General features: G+C 36.4%; 5 protein-coding genes across 5 annotated transcripts; 1 reads left to right on the forward strand and 4 right to left on the reverse strand.

Moving 5' to 3' along the window:
• LOC18602936 (probable ATP-dependent DNA helicase CHR12) lies at window positions 683–10431 on the forward strand. The gene is made up of 12 exons (XM_007034618.2): window positions 683–1161; window positions 2079–2235; window positions 2464–2528; window positions 2921–3109; window positions 3734–3883; window positions 4841–5236; window positions 5849–6108; window positions 6290–6508; window positions 7448–7655; window positions 7735–7888; window positions 8329–8931; window positions 9450–10431. Exons 1-12 carry the CDS (start codon window positions 919–921, stop codon window positions 10187–10189), a joined length of 3384 nt encoding a protein of 1127 aa, XP_007034680.2. The 5' UTR covers window positions 683–918; the 3' UTR covers window positions 10190–10431.
• On the reverse strand, window positions 10776–14248 carry LOC18602937 (RAN GTPase-activating protein 2). Its single transcript, XM_007034620.2, has 2 exons — window positions 13793–14248; window positions 10776–12677 (listed from the first exon to the last, which is right to left on the reverse strand). The coding sequence occupies exon 2, from the start codon at window positions 12654–12656 to the stop codon at window positions 11043–11045; it is 1614 nt and encodes a 537-aa protein (XP_007034682.2). The 5' UTR covers window positions 12657–12677; window positions 13793–14248; the 3' UTR covers window positions 10776–11042.
• On the reverse strand, window positions 16732–17523 carry LOC18602938 (40S ribosomal protein S16). Its single transcript, XM_007034621.2, has one exon. It carries the CDS (start codon window positions 17429–17431, stop codon window positions 16997–16999), a length of 435 nt encoding a protein of 144 aa, XP_007034683.1. The 5' UTR covers window positions 17432–17523; the 3' UTR covers window positions 16732–16996.
• On the reverse strand, window positions 18886–20154 carry LOC18602939 (2-hydroxyisoflavanone dehydratase). Its single transcript, XM_018118765.1, has one exon. The coding sequence runs from the start codon at window positions 19987–19989 to the stop codon at window positions 19030–19032; it is 960 nt and encodes a 319-aa protein (XP_017974254.1). The 5' UTR covers window positions 19990–20154; the 3' UTR covers window positions 18886–19029.
• On the reverse strand, window positions 22635–23860 carry LOC18602940 (2-hydroxyisoflavanone dehydratase). The gene has a single exon (XM_007034623.2). It carries the CDS (start codon window positions 23765–23767, stop codon window positions 22793–22795), a length of 975 nt encoding a protein of 324 aa, XP_007034685.1. The 5' UTR covers window positions 23768–23860; the 3' UTR covers window positions 22635–22792.

A 25124-nucleotide genomic window follows, 5' to 3' on the forward strand; every position in this document is an offset into this window, starting at 1 on the left:
GATTCTTTACTATTTTTACTCCAACAAATAAAATTCACTATATTATTTAATTATGGGTAAATTTTATTTATATTTTTCGTGATTTTAATTTCTTTTACGTGACCATTTTTTTTCTCAATTTTGTCGATATATTTTTCCTAAAGAGGATAATTTTTATTTTCAATAATGGGTTAGATCACTGATTTTGTCTAATAAAATTATAAAAACATATTTAATTGTAGACAAATGGGTTAATTTTGAATTAAAAGTATTTTGATAATTTTATTAAGTAAAATTAATAATCTAAGTTTATCATTCGCTTGAAAAAAATAAAAAAATAGAGTAGAAACCTATTAAGTACTACCTAATTCGCAATTGGTTAGTGATGACGTTTTTTTTCTACTGAAAAACATCAGTTCTTAATCTTTCATATTCTATCTCTTTTACTTTTTGGCGATGCATATATTTTCCCTTGTTTTTTTCTATCTTCATCAGAATTTGTGTAGAATTAGAGTAAAAATTTTAATTTTTTTATAATTATATAAAGTCAAAAGAACCGACCAAGCGAAGGAGTTACGAGGGCGACTATGTACTTAAAGAGGGGCAGTTTTGTCATTTCAAGAGAACATAGAGCCGTGTTTGGTTGTGCAGAATAAAACTAGGGCTGGCTCCCTAATTATCCCTCCTTACAAAAACGAGAGAGAAAACGCCGAACCAACAAGAGGATCGAGAAGGTTTTCGGGCCAAAGAGAAAGAAAAAGAAAATAAAAAGAGAGAGAGAGAGTGTGTTATCTCCCTTACTAAGCACCCCACAAAGGCAACAGATAAAAAATTTTTCTTTTCTTTTTATTTTCTTTACAAAATAAACCTTCCCTCGTTTTTAAATTAAAAAAAAAAAGAAAAGAAAAATTAACCGTTGCGCAAAAATTCGTTCCCGCCATGGTGGCTCAGCTGGAGCACCAACAGCAGAAGGAGGAACCTTGTTTAGACAATTTACAGAAGGCAAAGTCTTTGATCTGTGCCCTTAACTTTGTCTCTAGGAACCTCCCTCTCCCCCCTGACCTATTCGACGTCGTTTCCTCTATTTGTTATGATGAACAAGAAGGTCTTTCAGAGGCCACGGATGATGGGACCCAGGGTGATGATGGATCTGATGAGGCTGGAGTTTCCCAGATGGGAACGGTCCGTGTTTTTGGAAATTCCTTTTTGATATTTAGTTTTTTTTGCCTTGGGAATTGTTGTGAATTTGAGGGTTTTTTAGTTTGTTTTGTGTCGAATTGTTCTGAAATTTGTTTCTTTTTGCTGTGAATTTTTGTTCTTTTATGTGGTTTTTTATACCCTTTTGTTGGTTTGGTTTCTTTTGTGAGAAATTATTGTGAATTTTGAGTTTTTTTTTTCTGTGAAATTTATGCCTTTAATGTGAATTTGTGTTTTATTTTTTTTTGGTTGTGTTTGAGATACCCTTTTGTTGGTTTGGTCTGTTTTGTTTAGAATGTGTTGTTTCTCTTAGGTACTCTCCTACTAGTTTGCTTCTATTGTGTGGGTAATTGCTATGAATTTGGGCCTCATTTTTTGTTCTTGGGATGGCCAAGTCTTGTTTCAGGTCCATATTATTTTTGTGTTTTTGAAGAAGAAATTATGAGGTTAGGTTTTGGATTGATTTCATTAGAACTTCTGGATTTTGGTGTGATATAAGGAGTAATAATAACCTCTTCTTGTTTTTGTATTTTGCTGTTGAATTGAAGTTCTCGAGGAAAGGCGTAGGGGATTCTGTTTCAGTATTTTGGCTCTTATCTTTTGCTTGATCTTCATGTGTTAAATTGTTTTCAGTTTTCTAAGACAACACCCCCCCCCCCCCCCCTGCCCTTTTCTTTGTGCTGAAATCGACTGAATTTAATGCCTATAGATAATTTTTAGGGGTTTTAGACTTGCAGTTGCAGTGCTGCCCTTTTACGAGAAACTTAACATGGCAAAAGTGTGCTTTCATTGCTGTGTGCATTTGGACTTACAATTATTGCAGTAATTCTAAATTGTAGTGCCAGAATATAATCTTTCCGCTTCTGGTTTCTTAAAATGTTGATTTAACATTCATGTGACAGGATGAATCTTCTAATTTTAAGAAGGATGATTTATTGGGTGACCTTGATGATGCACTATCGAAACAACGCTCAAAATGCATGTCTGGTTTTGGCTTGGCAGAATCAAAGGAAAACCATTATCAGAGCCACATTCATCATCGGTTGAATGAACTTGAAGGTTATTATTTTCTATAAAGGATCTTTACCAAATATTTCATGGTTTTGCACATAGTCACTATATGTGAAATTTTTTGTGATAGAAAATCTTCTATTTTTGGTTTGGGGGTTAATCTAACTTTCTAATAGAGACATCTGTGAGTTTTAAGTGTAGCAAAATTCAATTTCAAGTTGTAGTTTGGACGACCATTTTTAGAAGGATTACTTACGCCTTTATATTTTAAATCAGAATTGCCTACAAGCAGAGGGAGGGACCTGCAGGCAAAGTGCTTACTTGAACTCTATGGACTAAAGGTAAATTACTGCACTAAAGTTGCTGATACACATATTAATACAGAAAATGCAATTATCTGTTCTACTGGTTGGGCAGCTGTTTATTTCTCCACCTTTAGACTGATTGCCTACAGAATCAATTTGTTTTTACAAACTTGCTTTCTGTTGTCTAAGAACTGTTCTGTTAAGGACTTTCAAATTCTGTGAAGTATGACCAAATGCAGCCTATATAATGAGATATCATAGCAATATATTCCTTGTTGCTACTTTAGCCCTTTTATCTAACTAAAGCATGCAACTGAAGAAGTTCGTAGATTGATTATGATGAATTATTTTTCTACCTCCTGCTTTATCTTGGTATTGGTTGATGACATGGGTAATGTCCTTGTGGCCAAGGACCTTTTACCTGGCAGCTAGCAGAGTTGCAAAGCAAGATACGTTCTCATGTGAGTTCTGAGTACTGGCTTCATGTCAACTGCACATCTCCTGACAAGCAATTGTTTGACTGGGGCATGATGCGATTGCCTTTTCCTTCATATGGAATTTTTGTTCCATTCACTACAGAAGCTGATGATCAAGCGAGAAAGAAACGGGATTATGAGGTCATTTACTTATCTATTAATTATTTTAACTTAGTCTTGCTTGAGAAAGTGCATATTGAAATCTAGGTTTATTGGTTTTGGATGAAATATATAATAAAACTGTAGTTCAACCTCATGGAATGAGGTGACACTGAGAAATTTATGGTTGCTATTTAGTATCTATAAAAATGTAGTTCAACCTCATGGAATGAGGTGACACTGAGAAATTTATGGTTGCCATTTAGTATTTACCTATCAAATCCTTTTCCTTTGAGATCTCATGTCCACAGGATGTGACTAAAAAGTTTACTTTAGCTGTCAAAGCTTCTTCTTTATTTGGACTTGGGACAGGCTATGTAAAAGGTATAGCACGTAACATGTGCAGAGGTTGTCTAGAGGATATGGGAGAAGGGGTAAGAGTGTTCACTGGGTCGACTTTGGGATTGCTTTGCTATTAGAAAGCCCTTCAATGAGTGAGTCCAATCCTTTGTATTAGGAGAAGTAGAGATGAAATCGTAGAAGTCTTGTAGAATACAAAATCAATATATGCGCTATCCAAAAGGAAAAACAAAAAAACTTAATATGTGTCAAAAAGGGATTGAAATTTCTTATACACTGTTGATGAAGTGAAAAATTTTTGTGCAGAGGCTATCACGATTGAGGGAGGAGGAAAGGAACCAAGTGGAGAATAGAAAGAAGAAATTTTTTTCAGAAATAGTTAATGCCTTCCGTGACTTCCAATTGCAAATTCAAGCTACTCTAAAGCGTCGAAAACAAAGGAATGATGGTGTCCAGGTATAATGCTTTCTCTTTGTGTTATATATTTTATTGCTTTGTTATATATCTGGTAGGGATTCATGGGTGCTAAGTCATGCGCCCTACTTGAATGCGAATATATGGGGAATTTTGTGGAAATGGTTGTCTTGAACCAAATATTGATCAAACGAATTGGAACCATTTACAGGGTTCATGGGGAAATGAAAAATAGATGTTAGATAGGTAATTGATGAAACTACAGCTTCGCTTTAAGCCTTTGTGAACTGAAGCATCACATGGAGTGCATTCAAGCCTTTTGATTTCATTGTAAAACATTCATTAAGCTCTTTATACGAATTACCTAGTTGTATTCTAATGAAGTCATACTGTGATAGGTATAATTTATTATACTGCAACAATAACCATTGCTTATCATGGCTTATTATACGCAAAGTCCCCCTTACTTTCTTTCTCTCTTTTCTCAATAATGCATTGCATGTGTTCAATATAACATCAGTTTTAGGCACTTCCTAAACACAAATGAAAATCTGAACAACTTCTTTCCATTGGTATGGGGAATTCCAGTATTTGTACCTTTAATCAAGCATTTTTGAGTGCTTAGATGTTTCCTGGCTATTGAAACATCCTCATTTAATATTACCTTGTTGTTTATTCAAGTCATACAAACATAAATAGGAAAAGATTTTGGTAGTCTTGCAATTAGAAAATGGGTACTTTTTTACTGTGCTTTCAGTTGCAACCACACTGTGGTTTCAACATTTATATATTAAGTATATTTTGGAAAAAGAATAAGTACTTATTGCATCCTGAAGGAAAACCTTCCAAGAAATAAGTTACCCAGTTAAGTATCTTTTGTAATTATAAACAATGATTTATAGTTCCTTTACTTGATTTGACATCAATTATGAGAAGCTATAGGCATCACAACATGTGGTATAAACTATAAAGAGCCTTACAGGTTTGGTATTTTCACAGGCATGGCATGGAAGGCAAAGACAACGTGCTACAAGAGCAGAGAAATTGAGGTTCCAGGCCCTGAAGGCTGATGATCAAGAAGCATATATGAGATTAGTAAAGGAGAGCAAGAATGAAAGATTAACTATGCTTCTTGCGGAAACAAATAAGCTCCTTGTTAATTTGGGAGCTGCTGTTCAACGGCAGAAAGATGCTAAAGTTTCAGATGGCATTGAAGATTTGAAAGATTTAGATTCTGATTCACCGGAGGTGGAGGCTTCGAAGGATGGAACTCCTCAAGATTCACCACCCGAAGAAGTTACAGATGCCACTGACTCTGATCAGAATGATGACTCCAGTGATCTACTTGAAGGTCAGCGGCAGTATAACTCTGCTATTCACTCAATCCAGGAGAAGGTAAGGTTATAAGCCCTATTATTCATATGACTCTATACTAGTCTATTTTCATTTTTAATGTTGAATCCTGGACCATTGGGATTTTCCCTTTTTTGGCCAAAGGACCATTGGGATTTGATTATCACAGAATTCAATTGCACTGTAAGAAATTGGAACAATGTGTATGTCTACTTGCTGCACATTCATGGCGATAAAAGCAGCTTAAATGTTTTTGTTTGCTTTCTTTTAACTATTGGAAGATGATTTTCTGTTAGTACTTTCAATATGTTCAAGCATTTGTGCAATCCCTTAGTCATGGATTCAATCTCATTGAACATGTGTAGATTGTTCTTGGGTTTTTGTGGTAATTATAATTTGTGGCTAATTTGTTTTATGGGAGTATATTATGTTCAATAATATAATTTACAGGTCCAGGTGGATGCCTGTGAATAGTCCTCTACCAATAGTCAATGTTACTTCCTAGTGTATCCACCTAATTGCTTTCGTTATGGTCTCTCCTTAAGCATATTCTATTCACATTGTGCACTGTCCATGTTTGCAATATTCACGATCTTTTAATCTCTGTTTAATTTTTTGGGAAGAAGCTACTAAATGTTTATGTTCTGTAAACAGGTAACTGAGCAACCATCCATGCTTCTAGGTGGAGAGTTAAGATCATACCAGTTAGAAGGGCTTCAATGGATGCTCTCTTTGTTCAATAACAACCTTAATGGAATTTTAGCTGATGAGATGGGGTTGGGAAAAACAATACAGACTATTTCATTAATTGCATATCTCATGGAGAACAAAGGCGTGGCTGGGCCCCACTTGATAGTGGCTCCAAAAGCTGTACTACCAAATTGGATCCATGAGTTCTCGACGTGGGCTCCTAGGTATACACAAAGTAGTCCTTGAAAACATCTTCCTCCTTCCCTCTCTCTCTCTCTCTTCTCTCTCTCTCTCTCACGCATGTATGTGCATGTTTACATGCACACATTCATTCATACAGATTCATTAATTTTGCACATGGAATTTATAATTTTAAATTTCTTATGCATTTTCTTCTTGTTTCAGCATCCATGCAATCCTTTATGATGGACGTTTAGATGAGAGGAAGACGATGAGGGAAGAAATATCAAGAGATGGAAAACTTAACGTGTTGATCACCCACTATGATCTTATTATGAGAGATAAAGCATTCTTGAAGAAGATACACTGGTACTACATGATTGTTGATGAAGGTCATCGGTTAAAGAATCATGAGTGTGCTCTTGCACGAACCCTCATCTCAGGGTATGGTGATAAACTTAATAATATCTCCTCCCATATTGCAATCGTGTTTTATCGGAAAGTTTTACATATCCCACTTTTTCCTGCCATTGCCTGCTGGTATGGGTATTCTTGATCCTAAAGACCTCTCTCCTATATCTTGTTTCACCTCTGAGGTAATACAATTGATTAGCAAGAGGCCTTACTAGCTTTGGGTCTTTAAATTGCATGTGGCTTGTAGCTTTCTGTAGAAACATAACAGAAGAGTGAAAATGTAAGGATTGAAAAGGTGAATTGCTTACCTCTTGCATAATGATTGTTTTATTTTTTTCCTCCTTTTTCACCCTTTTCTTTTCAATCTACATTACCTACCAAACCTTTTCCCATTTTGTAAGGTTACCTATTACATCACTGGTTTCAATATACATTTAGAGTTTTTATTTTCTGTGAAGTCGCCAGATCTTGGGGGGGGGGGGGGTGGCGATGTGGTACAGAGTTGGGGGATGGAGGGTTATATAGATAGATTGATAGAGGTGCAATCTACTAATTACGTAATGCAGTGTGTTGCTTTAGGTTGCCTGTCAAATCTGTTCAAGCCAGATACCACTTGACTGATATTACTTTGGCTTGAAAAATGTCAACATATGAATCTTCAGGATTCTAGAGTAGACGGCAATACTTTCTATTTTTCTTCGTTCCTTACCTCCCTTTCCCTTCCTGTGCTTTTGAGTTTAAATGCTCTTTTTGAATGTCATCTGCAGTAAACACTTTTTGTCTTTAGAGTTTGTTTTGAAAACAAGCAGTTTATGGTTGCATTAAAGTAAATTGCAAAGATGAATTGTCTTGAATTTTACCCTTCTGTAACATAATTTAAGGCTAAAGTATTTCACTGCCTTTGAAAGATTTATGTCTGTGCATGAAAATTGTAAAGGCTTTTCTAATTGAATTTTCACCTGTGTGCAGCTATCAGATCCAGCGTAGACTTCTGTTAACTGGGACCCCAATACAAAATAGTTTACAAGAATTGTGGTCCCTCCTTAACTTTCTTCTCCCAAACATTTTCAATTCAGTTCAGAATTTTGAGGAGTGGTTTAATGCCCCCTTTGCAGATCGTGGTGATCTTTCTCTTACAGATGAAGAAGAACTCTTGATTATTCGTCGTCTGCATCATGTAGGTCTTCATTGTTGTTTCAAACTCTCCCATCTATCCTTGGACTTCTTTATATTTGATACAATTCCTTGATTTTCAGGTTATAAGGCCATTCATCTTGAGGAGAAAAAAAGATGAGGTGGAAAAATACCTTCCTGGAAAATCCCAGGTTATACTCAAATGTGATCTGTCAGCATGGCAGAAAGCGTACTATCAGCAAGTAACAGAAAAGGGCAGGGTTGGGCTAGATAATGGTTTGTAGATTCTACTTTCATGTGATGAGTTGGCTTTTTTTAATGATGTCTTGCTTTATCTATTTGTCAAAAACTGTCCATGCTGTCTTTAATACCGTTAAGGGGATTGACATTGTTTTCAAAATGCTAAGCAAGTACTTCAGTAGCCAACTCTTTCTTCACGAAATGAAGAGAGATGGGTCTTGTCCTATGAGAGTTGCAATGTATCAACCACAACTTTCTCAATTTGTCAACAGAGTTTTACCTATCTTGTATAATCTTTTCCATATTTTTTTTATCCAATTTACACTAGTCAAGTCTTAATCTTGGGCTTTTCACATTTGTTGTTGATCTCATTTGAACTGCATTAAATGGTTTCCATCTTAGCAGTAGTACTACCTTACTGAAAAGGAAAGTAGAAATAGTTGACAGTTGTTAACTAAGAAGTTTGAATTTTCCAGGGTCTGGGAAATCAAAGAGCCTCCAAAACCTGACAATGCAATTGAGGAAGTGTTGTAACCACCCATACCTCTTTGTGCCTAACTACAATATGTGGCAGAGAGAGGAGATTGTAAGAGCATCGGGAAAATTTGAGCTCCTTGATCGTTTACTCCCAAAACTTCAGAGAGCTGGCCATCGAGTCCTGCTATTTTCCCAAATGACTCATCTCATGGACATTCTTGAAATATATCTGAGACTCAATGATTTCCTGTATCTAAGACTTGATGGCTCTACAAAAACTGAGGAAAGAGGATCTTTGCTGAAGAAGTTCAATGCTTCAGACTCTCCTTATTTTATGTTTCTATTAAGCACTCGTGCTGGAGGTCTTGGCCTGAACTTGCAGACAGCAGACACTGTAATAATTTTTGATAGTGACTGGAACCCCCAAATGGACCAACAGGCAGAGGATCGAGCCCATCGTATAGGGCAGAAGAAGGAAGTCAGGGTCTTTGTGCTGGTTAGTGTTGGATCAATTGAAGAGGTCATTTTGGAGCGTGCAAAGCAGAAGATGGGTATCGATGCCAAGGTCATCCAGGCTGGATTATTTAATACAACTTCCACAGGTTTGTTGTGCTTGAATTAATCATTATCTATGTCATGCATGCAACATAAAATAAGTATGGCATGAGATAAGATAGGTAATATACTAATATTTCCTCAGTTCTGTCCTAGTATATTTGATAATTAGCAGTTGCAGGATGCACAAGTTATTGGTAGATACGTATGTTTGGATGGTATGAATGGTTTTGTGTGGGGATAAGGTACAAATTTATCATTCTAGTGGGTGATAAATTAAATTTACTGCTCCTCTTTGGGCTAGTGCAATTTTATCAGTATTTTTTTAATTTGGGACTAAATTGATAGAAATTTAATGGGAAAAGAATATTATGCGAGTGAATTTGGTTCAAAATATGTGTATTTAATTCTCTTCTTGTAATATACTGGAGCAATTGTTGTTTTCATCTATCGCATGGCAACGTGTCTTCTCCTTTAAGTTCATGTTTTGATTGTATTCCTATTTGATTCTCTGGTTGCGTAAATTCAATACCATGCTAAATGTGATCATATTGACATAATGCAGCTCAGGACAGAAAAGAAATGCTGGAAGAAATCATGCGTAGAGGGACAAGCTCACTTGGAACAGACGTGCCAAGTGAGAGAGAAATCAACCGGCTTGCAGCTCGTACAGATGAGGAGTTCCGGATGTTTGAGCAAATGGACGAGGAAAGAAGACTGAAGGAGAATTATAGGTCTCGACTCATGGACGAACATGAGGTACCTGAGTGGGTATATGAACTTAACAATGATGATGGGAAGGCCAAAGCCTTAGAAAATAACAATGTTGAATTAGGGAAGCGAAAAAGGAAGGGGGGAAATTATTATCCGGATACATTGAGTGACTTACAGTTTATGAAGGCTGTGGAAAATGCAGAAGACATGGCAAAAACGTTATCAAGTAAAAGAAAGAGAAAAGACCATCTTCCTCCTGGGGCCAATGAATCTGCAAGTAATAACGTGGGAGTAGAGAAAAAGGTATTAGAATATAGGAACGAGAATGTACCGGCAGTAAGCGAGGGAACCAGTGAAGATACCTACGGTTCAGCTCCGAAGACACTCAAGTCCAATGGTGAAACGAATGAGAAACCCAAATACCCTGGTGTGGAAAAATCTGAACATCAGGGTGTTGGAGGAAGTTCCTGGAATGAGCGAATAATTACATGGAATACACATAAGAAGAAGAGATCAAGCTATGTCGTCCCAACTTCTTCATCAGATTCAAGAGGGCAGAATTCCAGTGGAAGAGGAAATGGATGGGCGTGATGTAAATTTCCTGCTCAAGCAGCAGTGGCCTTCCGGGATGATCCTCGTCACTCTGGGTAGAGATGGATTTATCCTAGGAAAAAAAACACCTTGGTAGTAGTACTCTGTGTATCTACCAAGCTTAGGAAGAGTTTTAATTTTGCCCTCATTGTAATTCAATTAGCATTCTACTTTAAAAATTTGATTCATGTTAATATCGCATAATTAATGAGCACTGTTTCTTAAGAAATTTTTACTTTCTCGAAAAAAAAATAGTGTTTATTGGTAATAAGAACAAATTTTATTTAGTGGTGACACCTTCTACACGATTAATAATCTCATTGAAATTAAAATAAATAAATGAAGTTTTAATTGTTCCATAATATATATATATATATATTTTTATTTATTTATTTATTCATGATGCTATAAAATTCACTTCTTGATAATTGTGGAGTGTAAACAATTGAAGTTGGCCAGCTGATTTTGGAGATTAAATGTTTCTCTTATCAAGGAACATAACAAAGGTCCTTTCGAGTGGGATTGAAGAGGAAAATACAAAGAACTAAAAAACAAAAAGATGCAGTGACGAATAAAACATCAGATCTCAAGCATCATTAGAGGTAAATATATGACCAAGAAAAGATTGGGCTATCACCATTGAAAGACATAAAAAGTTTTGGAAGTTCCAAACATACCCTAACGAAATAAATAGAAAACGACAATCCTACAGAAACTTAACCTGCTAAAAGACTGCCCTGCTCGGTAAAATTCAGCTGAGCAATGAATTCTACTAGTTATTAAAGTTCTGAAGGATTCTAAAGCAGCAGAAGCTGAGGAATTCTATAACTTAAAAGGAAGAACTAAGAGAAATTTATTCTTCTTGACTAACTTCAAGGTTCTTCATTTTAGATTCCAATTCATCCTCATTAGCTTCACCCTCTCCAGATTCTTCGTCATCATCTCCTCCTTCAGGATCATTCTCATCCAAGGAGCCAAGCATGTCAGGAGACTTCTTGAATATCTCCTTCACCTCATCAATACCATCATCAGAGATGATGTTTTCATTGATGTTCAACAACATAAACCCAGGTTTCTGAATAACTACCTGAGCCAAATGTCGAGCCCCAGCCCTTCTTATAAAATTGGAGCTCATAACAACTTCCTTTAAAAGGGTATGGCCTTCTTCCAAAGCCTTACTTACTTGGATAGTACCCTCATCCTTGAGTTCATTCTCAGCCAAGTTCAACTTGGTTAGATGCTGCTTTGCTGCTATACAAGCAGCTATACTAGGAGCAGCATCGGCCGTTACGTCATTTCCAGCCATTTCCAATACTTCAAGGGAAGGAGCCGATTCCTTTAGAGCATTGGCTACAGCAATCGCACCCTCATCTTCCAAGTTGAGATAACTCAAGTATATTTCCACCAGATCCACATGCTTTGGAAGAGCTTTACTCAGTGCAACTCCACCTTCCACACCAAACATGTTGTCCCGCAGGTCAAGCTTCTTTAAATGGCTACAAGACTCAAGTGCTTCCGATAAGGCAACTCCTCCTTCTGAACCAACCCTTGTAGAGGAGCATCTGAAATCCTCCAATACAGGAGAGCGCTTGACAACCTCCGAAATTGCAAGTGCACCCGCATCGCCTGTCATATTATTATGAAAGTGAAGGACCTTCAACTTCTCTGTAGAGGGAATCAATTCACAAATGGCTCTGGCAGCTTCCTCTGAAATACCATCATTCATTAAATATAGCTCCTCCAGGCAACTCTGTGATTTCAAAAGAGCACCAAAAGCCCTGACACCCTTCTCACCTAAGGCATTGTTTGAGAGGTTAAGAGACTTCAAAACACTACCCTCCAACGCAGCAGAAAATATTTTCATAACTTCGAGAGCCTCTGCCTCTGGTCTTCCAGCAATAAAGTCTGACAAGTCAGCTTCTTTCAACTGATTCTTAAGGGAAACCAAAATGGGCTCAGCAACACGGGCGGCGCCTAAACCAAAGCTTCTATTACTAAAGCATATCTTGGTGTAACAATTTCCAGGTTCCTTTAATGGCCTTAAAAGATTCTCAGCCTCCTCTGCCTCAATAAAAGCCCGTTGCTCTTTAGATATATCAAAGAAGGTTTCAGAGGAAGTATCTTTGTCAGATGCCAACTCCTTCTCCTCCTTCGCTGCAGGCCCTCTTTTAAGAACTTCCAGCAAAAGTTTACTACATTCCTTGGCATAAAGCTGCACTGCAGCACCTCCATCACCATCCGGCTCCCTATCATACTGTTCATTCGCTGTGTTAAAAGCTATATCCTCAATTTTCTCAGCATTCTCCTCAGCCTCTTCTTTGTTAAGAGCACCATACTTCTGGGTGAATATAGAATTACTTGTGAGATTGTTTGTCAAGCGTTGCACAAGTACCTGCCGTGTGCTTTCGCTAGGGGGCCAAAGCTTAATTGAAAATGGCCTGCGTTGTGAATTTGTTGTAGAATCCATCACAGAACCTAAGAAATCCGGCTGCAAATACTTAATGGCCTCAGTAAATATTAAAATAAAGATATTACAATACACTAATGCAGAAAAATTATAAACAAGCAACATGTGAGGATTCTTAAGTTTCACATTGTTCAACAAATTTTCAGAAAGAAAACTGCAATATTGATCAGAAACTTCCTCAAAATCTGGAAATGCAAGTCAAATACATACATGTGTATGTATGTATCTTTTTACATACATACATTCATCCGCGTGTATGTACGTATGTATCTTTTCACATACATGCATACATACATGTGTATGCATGTATCTTTTCACATACAAACGCACGATAACAAAATTAGACCTTCATTTGCAATCACCAAAACAAACTCTAAGTCCTTTTTTTTCAACGATAAGAATAATAATAAAAAGAGTCAGAATAAGAGCCCAAAAAAAGTCCTTTTAGCAAGAATCTGAAAATTCAAAATCCCATAAATTTAAAGTTCAAGTCCATCGCTTACAAAACAACAACAAGTCAACAACAACTTAAAACTTCATTTTCCTCTTCCGGGGAAGTTTAAGTTTAAGTTTAAATTTTAAATCTTTTCAATAAATTCATTAACATGACACAAAAAAAAGTTAAAAGAAAAACCCAATGGTATTTCTCTTCCAATTATTTAATTAAAGAAGGAAACTAAGCAAAGAAAATTTTTTTAAAAAAGAAGAAAACAGCAATCATTTGTTTATTTCGTGCAGCGGTTTACCAGAGAATTGAATCAAAATAAATAAAACAATAAATATAAGGAAAAACAAGACTAACCATATCGAAAACACAAGATCTAAGACAGAAAATAAAAATGTTTTTTTCCTAATATTGAACACTAAATAAGAATAAAAAAAAACAAACAAACAAACAAACTTTCAACAATAAAATCAGCATAACAACAGTTCAAACATTCCCATAAATGTAGCAGATCTGAAGGAAAAAAAATAAAACATCAAAAAACCCGAAAAAAAAAAAGCAGAGAGATTGATTAGAAGCCGTCAAAGGAATTTTGAAAACAGAAAAGTTACGACGAGGAAGTTAACAGTAACGGAACCCTAGACATATCAAACGGAAGAAACGAGAAGTTAATGTAAAAGAAAAGAATTACCGCGTTGATTTCTCTTTTCTCTGATTTCTTCTTTTGTTTTCTTGGTTTGAATCAGTTATTTTAGTTTGAGAGAAGGAGAAACGAGAGAGAGAGTGAGAGTAAGAGAGTGAGAGTGTGAGTGTGGAGGTAAGAGAAAAGAAAAGAAAGTAAAAGCCAAGGAGAAATGAAAGAAACGTTACTACTTTTTAGGTTCTTTTGGGAATGATTAATTTGGGGATTATGGTTTAAAGTGTGCATCTCTCTTTCGGGTGTTTGGAAACGCATTTAAAAATGTTCCTGTTAAGGATTGACTTGATGATACCAAAATCAGGTAATAACTAATACAAACCTCGTTTCGCAAACAACTTACATCAAAAAGGAAAACCAAAAACAAATATAGGATTCAATAATTGATTGGGTTGGGAAGCAGAGGGGAAGATAGAAACCCAGCAAAACCGTGCAGGAAGTGCCCCCCTCCCACTCCCCCATTGTCCCCAATCAAAGAGTTGTTTACCAAAGGACAAAAATGTAAGCTGAGATGGGTGAATTATAGTATAAATGTGGGCACCTAAACTGCACATGGCCACTGCTTCAGTGTCACAATCTTTCTTATCAGCAGGGATTTTGGCTTTTTATTATGTGCAGAGGGCAGAAGGGTTTGGTAGTTTTCGTAGTACTGGACTAAAAATGGACCCCCATTCTCAGTGGTTGGCAACCACCAAAGGAAAATGGTAAAAGGTTGCCATGATTGCAGCCATTATTCAGCCTTGTTACAATCTTTCTGTGTTTTACTTTACTGCTCGTGATACTAGTATTAATGTTCAAATAATATAATTATTAATGCATTTTATGCATGAAATAGTTGGGTTTGCCGGCAACTAGCTAGCTAGAATTTGTTTGCCTCTTGAGAAAAAGGGGAAAAAAGGGGAAAGTTGAAGGATTGATGAGGTTTTGTTCCTACAGTTTTGTCCTATTTATAAAGTTTCAAGCTAGTCAAGGAAGCAATAAAGCAGACAGGAGGATCTCCTAATAAAAGTAAACAAGATCTTCATTAAAATGCCAACGACTTAATTAGCTTAGATGTTAAATAGCATGGCAAGTTTTCTACCTTTGTCATTTTTCCATTTTATCAGTACCAGCCACTAGCCAGGCAGGTGCGATGTGAAATCTTTAAAGTTCAAACCGTCTAGGTTGTACAACAGTTTTTCACTTGTTCTTGTATCATCAAAATTATGATTGACGCAAAAGCAATGAAGGGACACATGAGGAACATAATAGACCCCACCAAATTACTTTGCTGGTAACTGTTCAATTAACAACTGAACTTAACACTCTCTCATTGAGCTACTCGGAAACAAAGGAGACTCAAAATCTTTCAACCAACCTAGTATCATGTCAACATTGGTACATCTCCCATTGGCCATTGCCATGATCAGCTGGGTCAGCTTTTCCACCGTTTCCAGATGGAAAGCTAGCCTCCAGGTCCAGGCACCACCGATAATTTCAGTCGCCCAGCTTTTCATCTAGGAAATACTGCGAGGTAACAGATTCAACAGCTCAATTTAGGAAATATCAACCACATTGTTTTGGTTAGTGCCGTAAGACAGCCATTCGTAGATTTTTAGCAAGAAGGAGGGGGGACAGAAACTTGAGCCCCTTTACGGGCTCCATGCAGCACCGTAATAACTATTTGTTCATTCGATCGTTTATTTAGTTTCCAAAGAAAAATATCAAAAAGGGCAAATAGCCCATTAGAGAGCTCGTGGTCATAGTGCTTTTGCCATTCATTTTTCTTCCTATTTGTGCTCCAAACTAGCCCTTGGGCCTTGGGCCATAGGCACTGAGCTATGGGTTGGATATGTCACTTTAACGTAATTTCAAAGACCAGGCAAATCCAATTATTTTCTCAATGCCAGTTTCGAGCTCAAACCTGCAAACAACTTCACATATTCATTTTCTTTTATGAACATATATTCAATCATGAAAAGATCCAGAATTGGCTTGAAACAAGATGACTTCTGCAACATGGACGCCGAGCTTCAATAGAGAAGACAACTGAACAGGATCACTTTACAACTAAAGGCTTATTTCAAGGGATGAAAGTACAAACTCCAAATGGAGAGGACACCGCTGGCTAGACCACAAGAAAATGCTAATATCTGAAATTCTTCATGCTCAATGAGTTTAACTGGAGTAAGAGCAGAGTTAATTATTTGTTTGAGCTCTATTACATTAGCCAGAGGCATCATAAACGAAAGGAAAATAGGGAAAGATATCAATACACCCATCTAAAACATGGGCACAGGTTGACATGCAGAACTGCAAGTGCATCAGCTTTTCAATTCTTGGCAAGTTTAGACAAGCTGCATTTGTATTACAACTAGCAAAACAAAACGCATCTAAATCTCATTTCCACTACCATTAAAGTAACGGCAATCTCAAAATATACAAGGAACTCGACATGATCATCTAACATTGTTAACTAACAAACAAACCAAATTTTAAAGGGTAATCATGTCAAGAAATGCTTAAGCAAACTACAACAAGTATGCTGCAATTCCTAACCATGAGATGAACAAACATGTAGCATCTAACTCAAAGTAACCAGACACATTCATGATTCACCAATGCCTTGTAAATTCAATATGTCTAGCAAAGCAACTAGAGCTATGAATTTCAATCTTCACCAATGCTCCAACAGAGCAACTAAAAATTGAATCTTGTCAAGTCACCTTGTAAAAATTTATAAGAATGAAATAGATCATCTATCCTAACAAGACACTAAAAGGACTTAAATAATTTCTGGAATAACCATGAGAATTATTCTCTAAACAAATCAAACACCGATGAGGTTAAGGACTAATTCCTACGGTACAAAACTACTGAAAGCAGCTGCAACTACATGAATTCCGTACTGTTGTCCTAAAATAACTGCACTGCAACAATGTCATAAAAACCCATTTTCAATCAAAGAAAAGCACAACAATAACAAAATATTCAAGACAAAGCTACTCTTAATTCAACAAAAATACTATAAAATCCCATAGCAAAACTTTAAAATAATACCCCTAAGATTCAACAACTTTAAATTCAAAGCAACAATAACATAGCATTTAAATAGCCCAAAAGACCATTGTTTTAAACCTTAAACCATACTCTAAAGTACCAAAAATAACACCACAAAAAGTGAACCTCCCTATCTCTCTCTCTTTTGTGTTTCTTTCTTCAACGGTAAGATTTCTGAAACCTAGCCCTAGCGCCACGTCCACCGAACTTCTTGGGCTCGCACCTTCTCGGATCCGCAACGAGCAGGGTTCGGTCGTACCTAACCAAGATATCCTTAATCTCCTTCTTGCTCTGCTCATCCACAAACTTCTGATAAAACGCCACCAGAGCTTTGGCTATGCTTTGCCTGATTGCGTAAATCTGAGATGTGTGACCTCCACCTTTGACTCGGATCCTCATGTCGACTCCGGCAAAACGATGTCGTCCGAGGAGGAGGATTGGCTCGTAAGCCTTGTAGCGGAGGATCTCGGGCTCAACCAACTCTATTGGGCAGCCGTTGATCTTGATTAGGCCACGGCCGCGCTTGCAGTAGGTGACGGCGACGGCTGTTTTCTTGCGGCCGAAGCATTGAACGGACTCGACTGGAGCCGCCATGTTTAGGGTTTTCGTGAAGCGTTCCTTTGAGTTTAAGAGAAAGTGCGGCTCAAGGGTTGGGAGTAGAGTGTAATAAGATATGAGAGTGTGGGTTTTTAGACGGGAAGTCTTTTAGGGTTTTGATGATGATGATGTGGAATGGACGGCTGTGAATGCGTGGAGGTTGAAATGGCCGATGGGCCCCTTTTTTGAGTTCATATATTGTTGAAGTTTTGTAAATGGGCTTTATTATTGGGCTCAAGTCCCTTTTAATAAGCATTTTTAAATGTGGGAGATGGAGTATGGACCGGACCAATTACAAGAAACCCAAAAAAATGTAATTGTTGCCTGAAGGAAAAAAAAAGAAAAGAGTTTATAGCTATTTTAGTAGATTTATAATCCTGCAAAATTACAAAAAGAAAATAGTTTTCATTGAATTAAAAAGATATAATAATTTAAAATTTTTTAGAAATATTTAAAAAAATGAACTAAATTCTTATTTTTCTATTATATTTAATCAAATTCTTATATTTTTATTTTAAATCGAATAAATTTTTATAATTAATAATTGATTAATTATCTATAATCAAAACGTCACTTATCAATTTTTATATGTAATGACTTGATGTAACACTGGAGGTAGAGGGTAAATATATCACGTCACCATTCAATATGGCATGCTAACATACTACATCAGCACTATGTGATATAAAATAATATTTAACATTTTAACTAACACAATTAATTAACCGTTAATTATAAAAGTTTATTTGATTTAAAATAAAAATATAAAAATTAATTGAACACAATAAAAAAATAAAAACTTATTTGAATTTTTTAAAATAATTTATGATTTTTTAAGTAATATGTCAATTAAAAAATTGTGTTTTTAACATCAATAATCGAATGAAAAATTTTCAATGTATTTGAAAAATGAGACATTGACAAATTATATGACTCAATATAAAAAAAAAAGAAAAAAAAGAAAGTAAATACATGACAATTTGTTTACATTTTAACGAGCCATGCAACCATTTTTATGAAAAATAAATTATTATGTTACTTGAATTTGGCCACAATGCTTGAATGCTGACACTGGCTGGAATGCGTACTTCATTCGAAAATCTTTTTCTTTGAATATTTGATTCTGAAAATTTTTTGCCCAATGCTGCAAAAGAGCCATAAAATAGACTGTTTTCTCAATACAAAATGGGTTTGCAATTGCCTTGAAGTTAAAGAAACACAACATCTGATGTAATAGGCATGGACAGTTTCAGTCTCAGACTTTGACCTCATCTCTGTCGAAAGTTGGTATCAGACCCCGGCATTGAAAAAGGCATTAAATATCAAGACAGTGAATATCTTTAGATTTGTTGGTCTCATATCATAATCGATTAGTTTCCGTGTCAAATCTGCCTAACATGTCATGGCATAACTATGACTATTCCAGAAACTGTTAAGTTCTAAGTAAGGGGTAAAAAAAATGAATGCCCAAAATGGAATTCAGGAAGATCAGATTGAATCAAATAAAAGTGACAGGAAAAGCCATATGCCCATATGTTTATTGATGGCTGTTATTTTACAGATGAAAATCACAAACTAAACTGAAGGGGTTGAGATTAGCTGACAGCAAGAAAAGAGGCCAATCTTTTGATCATTATCTTAGAATTCTCTTTGCCGAAATCCAGTATATGAAAAGCATGATCCTCTCCCTTCACTTCAAACAGCTCGATTTCTCCTTGCCAACCACTTTCCTTCACTGCATCATAGTACAAAACCCCAAAGTCTCTAAGCTGATCCTTCTCAGCAACACAAACTAGTAACCTTGAGCAACCGAGTCCCGCTAGGCTCGGCTTTCCAGGGCCAAGAGGGTTGATCAGGGCGTTGTCAATGCCTCCAGGAGCTGACGGATAAACAAATTCCCAGGCCAAAGTTGGCATGGACTTGTCATGATCAGTACTAGACTCAGAGCCCCAGAAGTAAGGATGGGAAAGGAAAGCTCCCAAAAGCTTAACCCTACCTTTCAACCCTTCAGCTCCTGCTTGGAGAGCTATGTTATGGACTATATTGCCCCCTGCGCTGTCACCACCAATAAAGATTCTATCAAAGTCACCATGGTTCAACAACCATGAATCTTTTTTGATTTCATTGTCCAAAGAGTGAGAAGCTACCCATTGAAGAGCAGCCCAGCAATCTTCATACGCAGCAGGAAGAGGGTGTTCTGGGGCCAGCCTGTACTCTACTGAGACGGCTACAACTCTAGCTTCAGAGACCAAGGCGTTTAGATACCTTTGGTCAAAGAATGAGAAAGCGGATTCAAGACAAAAGCCGCCGGCATGGAAGTAAGCTAAGATGGGAAGCTTTTCATGGGGTTGAGTGAGTTTTGGGAGGTAAAGGCGAGCTGAGATCAAAGGGTTGTCTGATATGGTTATGTCTTTTGAAGAGACACCAGTTTCAGGGTCTGGTTCGGGTGACGGTGGCACATATGGAGAGCCAAAGAGGCGTTCCACTGAGCCATCTTTGTAGAGTTTGATGAGTCCGGGGAGCTCTTTGACTACCTCTTTGGCTGTAGAATCCATTTGGGGTGTAGAGAAGGGGAGAGACAGAGAGATCTGTGGAGATGTTGGTTGCAAGTAGGAAGATGAATAATGATCAATCCTAGGCCACGAGAGGAAATTACGATATAAGAAGAAAGTTAATGAGCTGATAAACTGATAACGTTCAATTAAAAGCCAATAGAATTTTCCAAGAACTAAAGGTGGATAATGAGCTGATAAACTGATAACGTTCAATTAAAAGCCAATAGAATTTTCCAAGAACTAAAGGTCGATTTTGGCTGCGTCTATTTAAGTCTGATGGCGCCTGCCATTCACACGTTATAGGGAGGAGGTTACCTGCTTTGACCTGAATCCAGGGTGCTTTTGCTTTTGTTTAGGGTAATCATAATCAGGATATATATATGTAAAAGTAAATAATTTAGGCAAACAAATAACATCAAAACATTCCTTCATTGGAGAAGAAAGGAGAAAGAATGCTCAACAGTGGAATTAATCATTGTTGTAAGGTATGGGTATCATATTTGGAGTTCTTTTCCTTTCCTTTTGTTTATATTGACTACGAGTTGACAATTCTCTTTGTTAAAATATGTGTTTCAACCATTCATTAGTAAAACTACTTTTGCTTTTTAAATATAATTCAAAATTTGCCCTTTGTCTTGTTTTTTTTACGGTTGACATACTCTTCAAAAATCTTCATCACTCATACTTGGCCAGGTTGTCCCTGGTCTTCCCATCCTGGAATTTTTCTGTCTGCTGCTGTTATGGGCTGTTATGGGCTGTCATGGCGACCCACTACTGTATCTTGCAGTTATAAATAAAATCTTATCTTTGGCTGAGAAAAAAAATGAAATTGGAACACGTTATGTATAAGAAAATTTGTAGACGAACTCATATATATGCAACCAAGTACTATATATATGGAGGGTACGATTTGAATATAGATTTGACCAGAAAAGATTTCAGCCAACCGATAGTGTTGAAGACAACAGATAGTAACAGTTAATGTCTCCTAGAAACGAACCCCTAACAAGAAATGAAGCCAATCTTTTGATCATAAACTCAGCATTCTCGATAATTAGGGTTCAATACATGAAAAGCATGATCCTCTCCTTCCCATCCTCTTTCTTTAATTGCTTCACAATACAAATCCCTCTGATAATCCTCAATAGATCCTTCCCAGCAACACAAACTAGTAACTTTGAACACCCAAACCCCGCCAGGCTTGGCTCTCCAGGGCCAACAGGATTGATCATCACATTGTCAATGCCCCACCAGTGGCTTCCAAATCTAGGCTGCAGAATGTTTCTCATCATCATCTGCACTGGGTTCAGACCCGATGAATATTTTAGCAAAACCAAATTAATAAATAACTCATACCAATAGATTATGTCACTATTTACTCAATTTTGTAAAAAGCAAAACCCACAAAAACTAAAAATTAATGTTTTAAAAAAGTAACCCCTATACCAATAGATTTCCAAATAAATGAGAAACGATTTAACTGCTACTAATTTCTTCAAAGGCATAAATTTTAGATTATGAAATTCACTTCTAATTTCCTAGTTTAAACCAAATTCTCTCTTTTGTTTATTTTATCTTTCTCCTCATTTTGATTTTTTTATTTAATTTTTCATTTTAAAAATTTTTACTAGATAACTTGGCGTAGCCCACCCCTTTTAAAAAAAAAAAAAAAAAAAACCTTTGTCTTGATGAATAATTCAGTCTTTGGAACTTTATTTGTTTAAGATTTGAACTCAATAATTGGACATAATTCAGTCAAATCGACGCCATCAACTTGAATTATGTATACTTTTGGATAAGAAGTGACCAATTGTTAAATGTTAACAATTTTGCTTGAGATAAAACACATATTTTATTCTAAAATATTTTTTTATTCTTAATTAATATAATTCGAAGGAGAAGTCAACTTGAGTTATTACCCTTTATTTTATTAAATTTCTTTTTTTATTAAAAAACTAAATGGATTAGTTCTTCAAAATAATATCTAATTCAATGATTGAATTAAGAGCATTAGAATGGTTCAAAAAATTTGAGGTGTAATGCGGGATATTGGTCAATATATGGTAGACTTCTCCATTGCTCTTTCAGCAAAAGTTAATGCATATAGTTGTTGGACTCTCACCTCATCGATAATCCATGCCGCCATGCAAACGCAGCTTGACTTTTACCAAAAAAAAAAAAGTGATAGTCTAAGTCAACTTTCTGTATAATTTAAATTAATTACGCATGTAATGATGACACGTTGACGGCTATAGTACGAAATAGCTTTCTCTTAAATTTTGATTTATTGTATATATTCAATTTACATGCTGCTGGTAAATACATGTAAGATGAAGATATACTGTGCGCTCCCTTGAAAAGGGTAGGCTTCGTCATTAATTAAATCGTTTACTTGGCAAAAATTGGGATAACCCTTGTTTTTTCTTTGTATACCGAAGATAAAAAAGGCATTTCCACTTTCCCTGTTGGAAGTTTGGTGTGGTGTGTCCATTAAGCTCTATTCTTTCTCTGTTTGCTCCTACTTCACATTTTTCTGCATAAATTCTAAGTGATTGCGTTTAAGCACCAAATCACAATCAAGCAAACTAAGAAAGACGTTAAGTTCTTGCGCTTTAGATGTATGGTTGATCCTGCACAATGAGATATAGGGGGTATCTGGTTCAATATATTTTATTGCTGCAGGTAACAGTTGACATCGAAGTCCAGTTAAGCATGAAACATATTTTTTTGAGAAAAAGAAAAGAAAAGATAAAGGAAATAAGAGCATATCATAAAGAGCATAACTGAATTGAATTGGTTCTTCCTAGACAAGGAAAGAAGCCAGGCGTTTGATCAGTTTCTTAGCATTCTCAGACTCATAATTTAGAATCTGAAAAGCATGATCTTCTCTTTCAACTTGGACCAACACCAATTCTCCTTTCCACCCACTTTCCTTCACTGCATTATAGTAGAAGATCCCTCTATCCCTCAGCGCATCCTTTTCAGCAACACTAACAAGCAACCTGGAACATCCAAGTCCTGCCAAGCTTGGAGCCCCTGGACTCACCGGGTTGATCATCGGATTATCAATGCCTCCAGGAGCCTCTGGATAAATCAAGTGCCATATCGTGTACATGGCGCACTTCTCTCGTTTGTCAATACTCTTAGGCTCAGAACCAACCGGCTTTGAACCCCAGAAATAAGGGTGTGTTACAAAAGCTCCTGTTATTTTAACACCACCATTCAAGGCCTCTGAGCCAGCTCTCATCAGTATATTGTGAGCAAGGTTAGCTCCGGCGCTGTCACCAGCAACATAAACTCGATCAAAATCAACATAGGTGGATAACCAAGGTTCCTTGTTATCTACCCCACAATCAACAGAATGAGAAACAACCCATTGTAGACCAGCCCAGCAGTCGTCATAAGCAATGGGGAGAGGATGTTCAGGGGCTAGCCTGTACTCGATCGAAATAACAACTACTTTGGCATAATAAGCTAAGCTGTTCATATACTTGGTTTCAACAAATGAGAAAGCGGACTCAAAGCAAAAGCCTCCACCATGGAAGTAGACTAAGAGGGGAACTTTTTGGTGTTGTTCAACCTGCTTTGGTAGGTAAATCCTAGCTGAGATAGGAGGGTTGTCTGAAATAGTGATGTCTTTTGATGAGACTCCAGTTTCCGGGTCTTCGGTTGATGGTGGCACGTTGGGAGAGCCAGCCAGTCGCTCAACCGAACCACCTTTGTAAATCCGGATGAAAGGGAGAATCTCGATGGCGACTTCCTTATCGAGGGAATCCATATAGAAAGTGAGGTTTGAAGTGGTTAAAGGTGGGTACCAAGTTCAATAAAAGAGAAAAATTTTGCAAATTTTTTGTGAATGGTTTTGGTGGAATGAAAGAACCCTCATCGTGGTAGACAATTTATACAGCATGTGGGAAAACAGCTTGCATTTAGGAAGCCAAAATTGACCTTTGAATAAATCTATGCCATCGATCTCTTGTGAAGATACGTTTTAGCCATTTATGCCTGTAGAATGTTTAATCAATGTCTATCCCAACCTTATCGATGGAAACCTGTCTCTGGAAGAAAGCTCGTCGGTGACATAATAAGTTCCAAATAATTTTTCCACTTTACAATTTTATAATTTTAGCCTTATAAATTTTAAATTTCTAATATAATACTCTTATAAATAATGCCTTTGCCCCAAATGCAAAATCCTAATTGCGTCAACTCCAACGCACTAATTCTAAATTTCACTGAGTACCAAGAAAAATCTTTTCCCACATCACAATGTGGTGCCATATTACTAAGAGTCCACACAAAAAAAAAACTATAATTAATAAAAAATTACACTTTTTAAATGATAAAAGTAAAAATTGTTATTTTGATAAACTTTGAGGAATATTTAAGTTAATTGCTTTTATTAGTTTCGCGGGGTTAGCCGTCAGGAGGATATATTGAATGTCTTTTAAGTAGTAGAGAGGCCGAAGATATTTTTATTTTTCTTCTTTGAACGGCTACGTGAAGGACTCAAGCTTCACGTTTGATCGTTTCTCTTTGTTGCTTTTTGACTTTTGTTTGGCTGAGACGGTTTGGCTTATGAGCCAAGGTCTGTGATATGAGGCTCTGAGTTTTTGATCAGATTGCAAGCTTGCTGGTTCTCCTATCAGGAATGATTTCTGCACAGGGAGGCTTGGGGTATACTTGTTGTGGCTACTTGCTGTTTTTGATCTTGGTTTTTTGTATATTGACGATGGGGGTTTTTACGGGGTTCTTTGTAAGCTGGCTTTCTTTAGGCAAGATGACAAGATTTTGAGATGATATGCTGATCAAGGCATAGCATCTTAAAATCATGTGCTCTTTTGTTTTCCAGGGAACCTATTCCTGGTTTCTGATAATGAAATCCACTTAATTTTTTATTTTAAAAAAATTGTTTTTATTAGCATTTATTACGTTGGCACTTACTTGCCAAACTATAGGTATAAAAAGCAATTGGACGAAAAATTTGACACATGATAAGCTGTTTGAAAATACAAAAAAGTAATTATAAATAATAAAAAAAATTATTTGACACAAGAAAGACAACTTATGTTGTTATTTAATAAATCTTAATTTAGTAAGAGCTTTAAATTAATTTGCATTTATTCTTAATCTTG

This window comes from Theobroma cacao, chromosome 4 (genome assembly GCF_000208745.1).
Source record: "Theobroma cacao cultivar B97-61/B2 chromosome 4, Criollo_cocoa_genome_V2, whole genome shotgun sequence".
Lineage (NCBI taxonomy): Eukaryota > Viridiplantae > Streptophyta > Magnoliopsida > Malvales > Malvaceae > Theobroma > Theobroma cacao.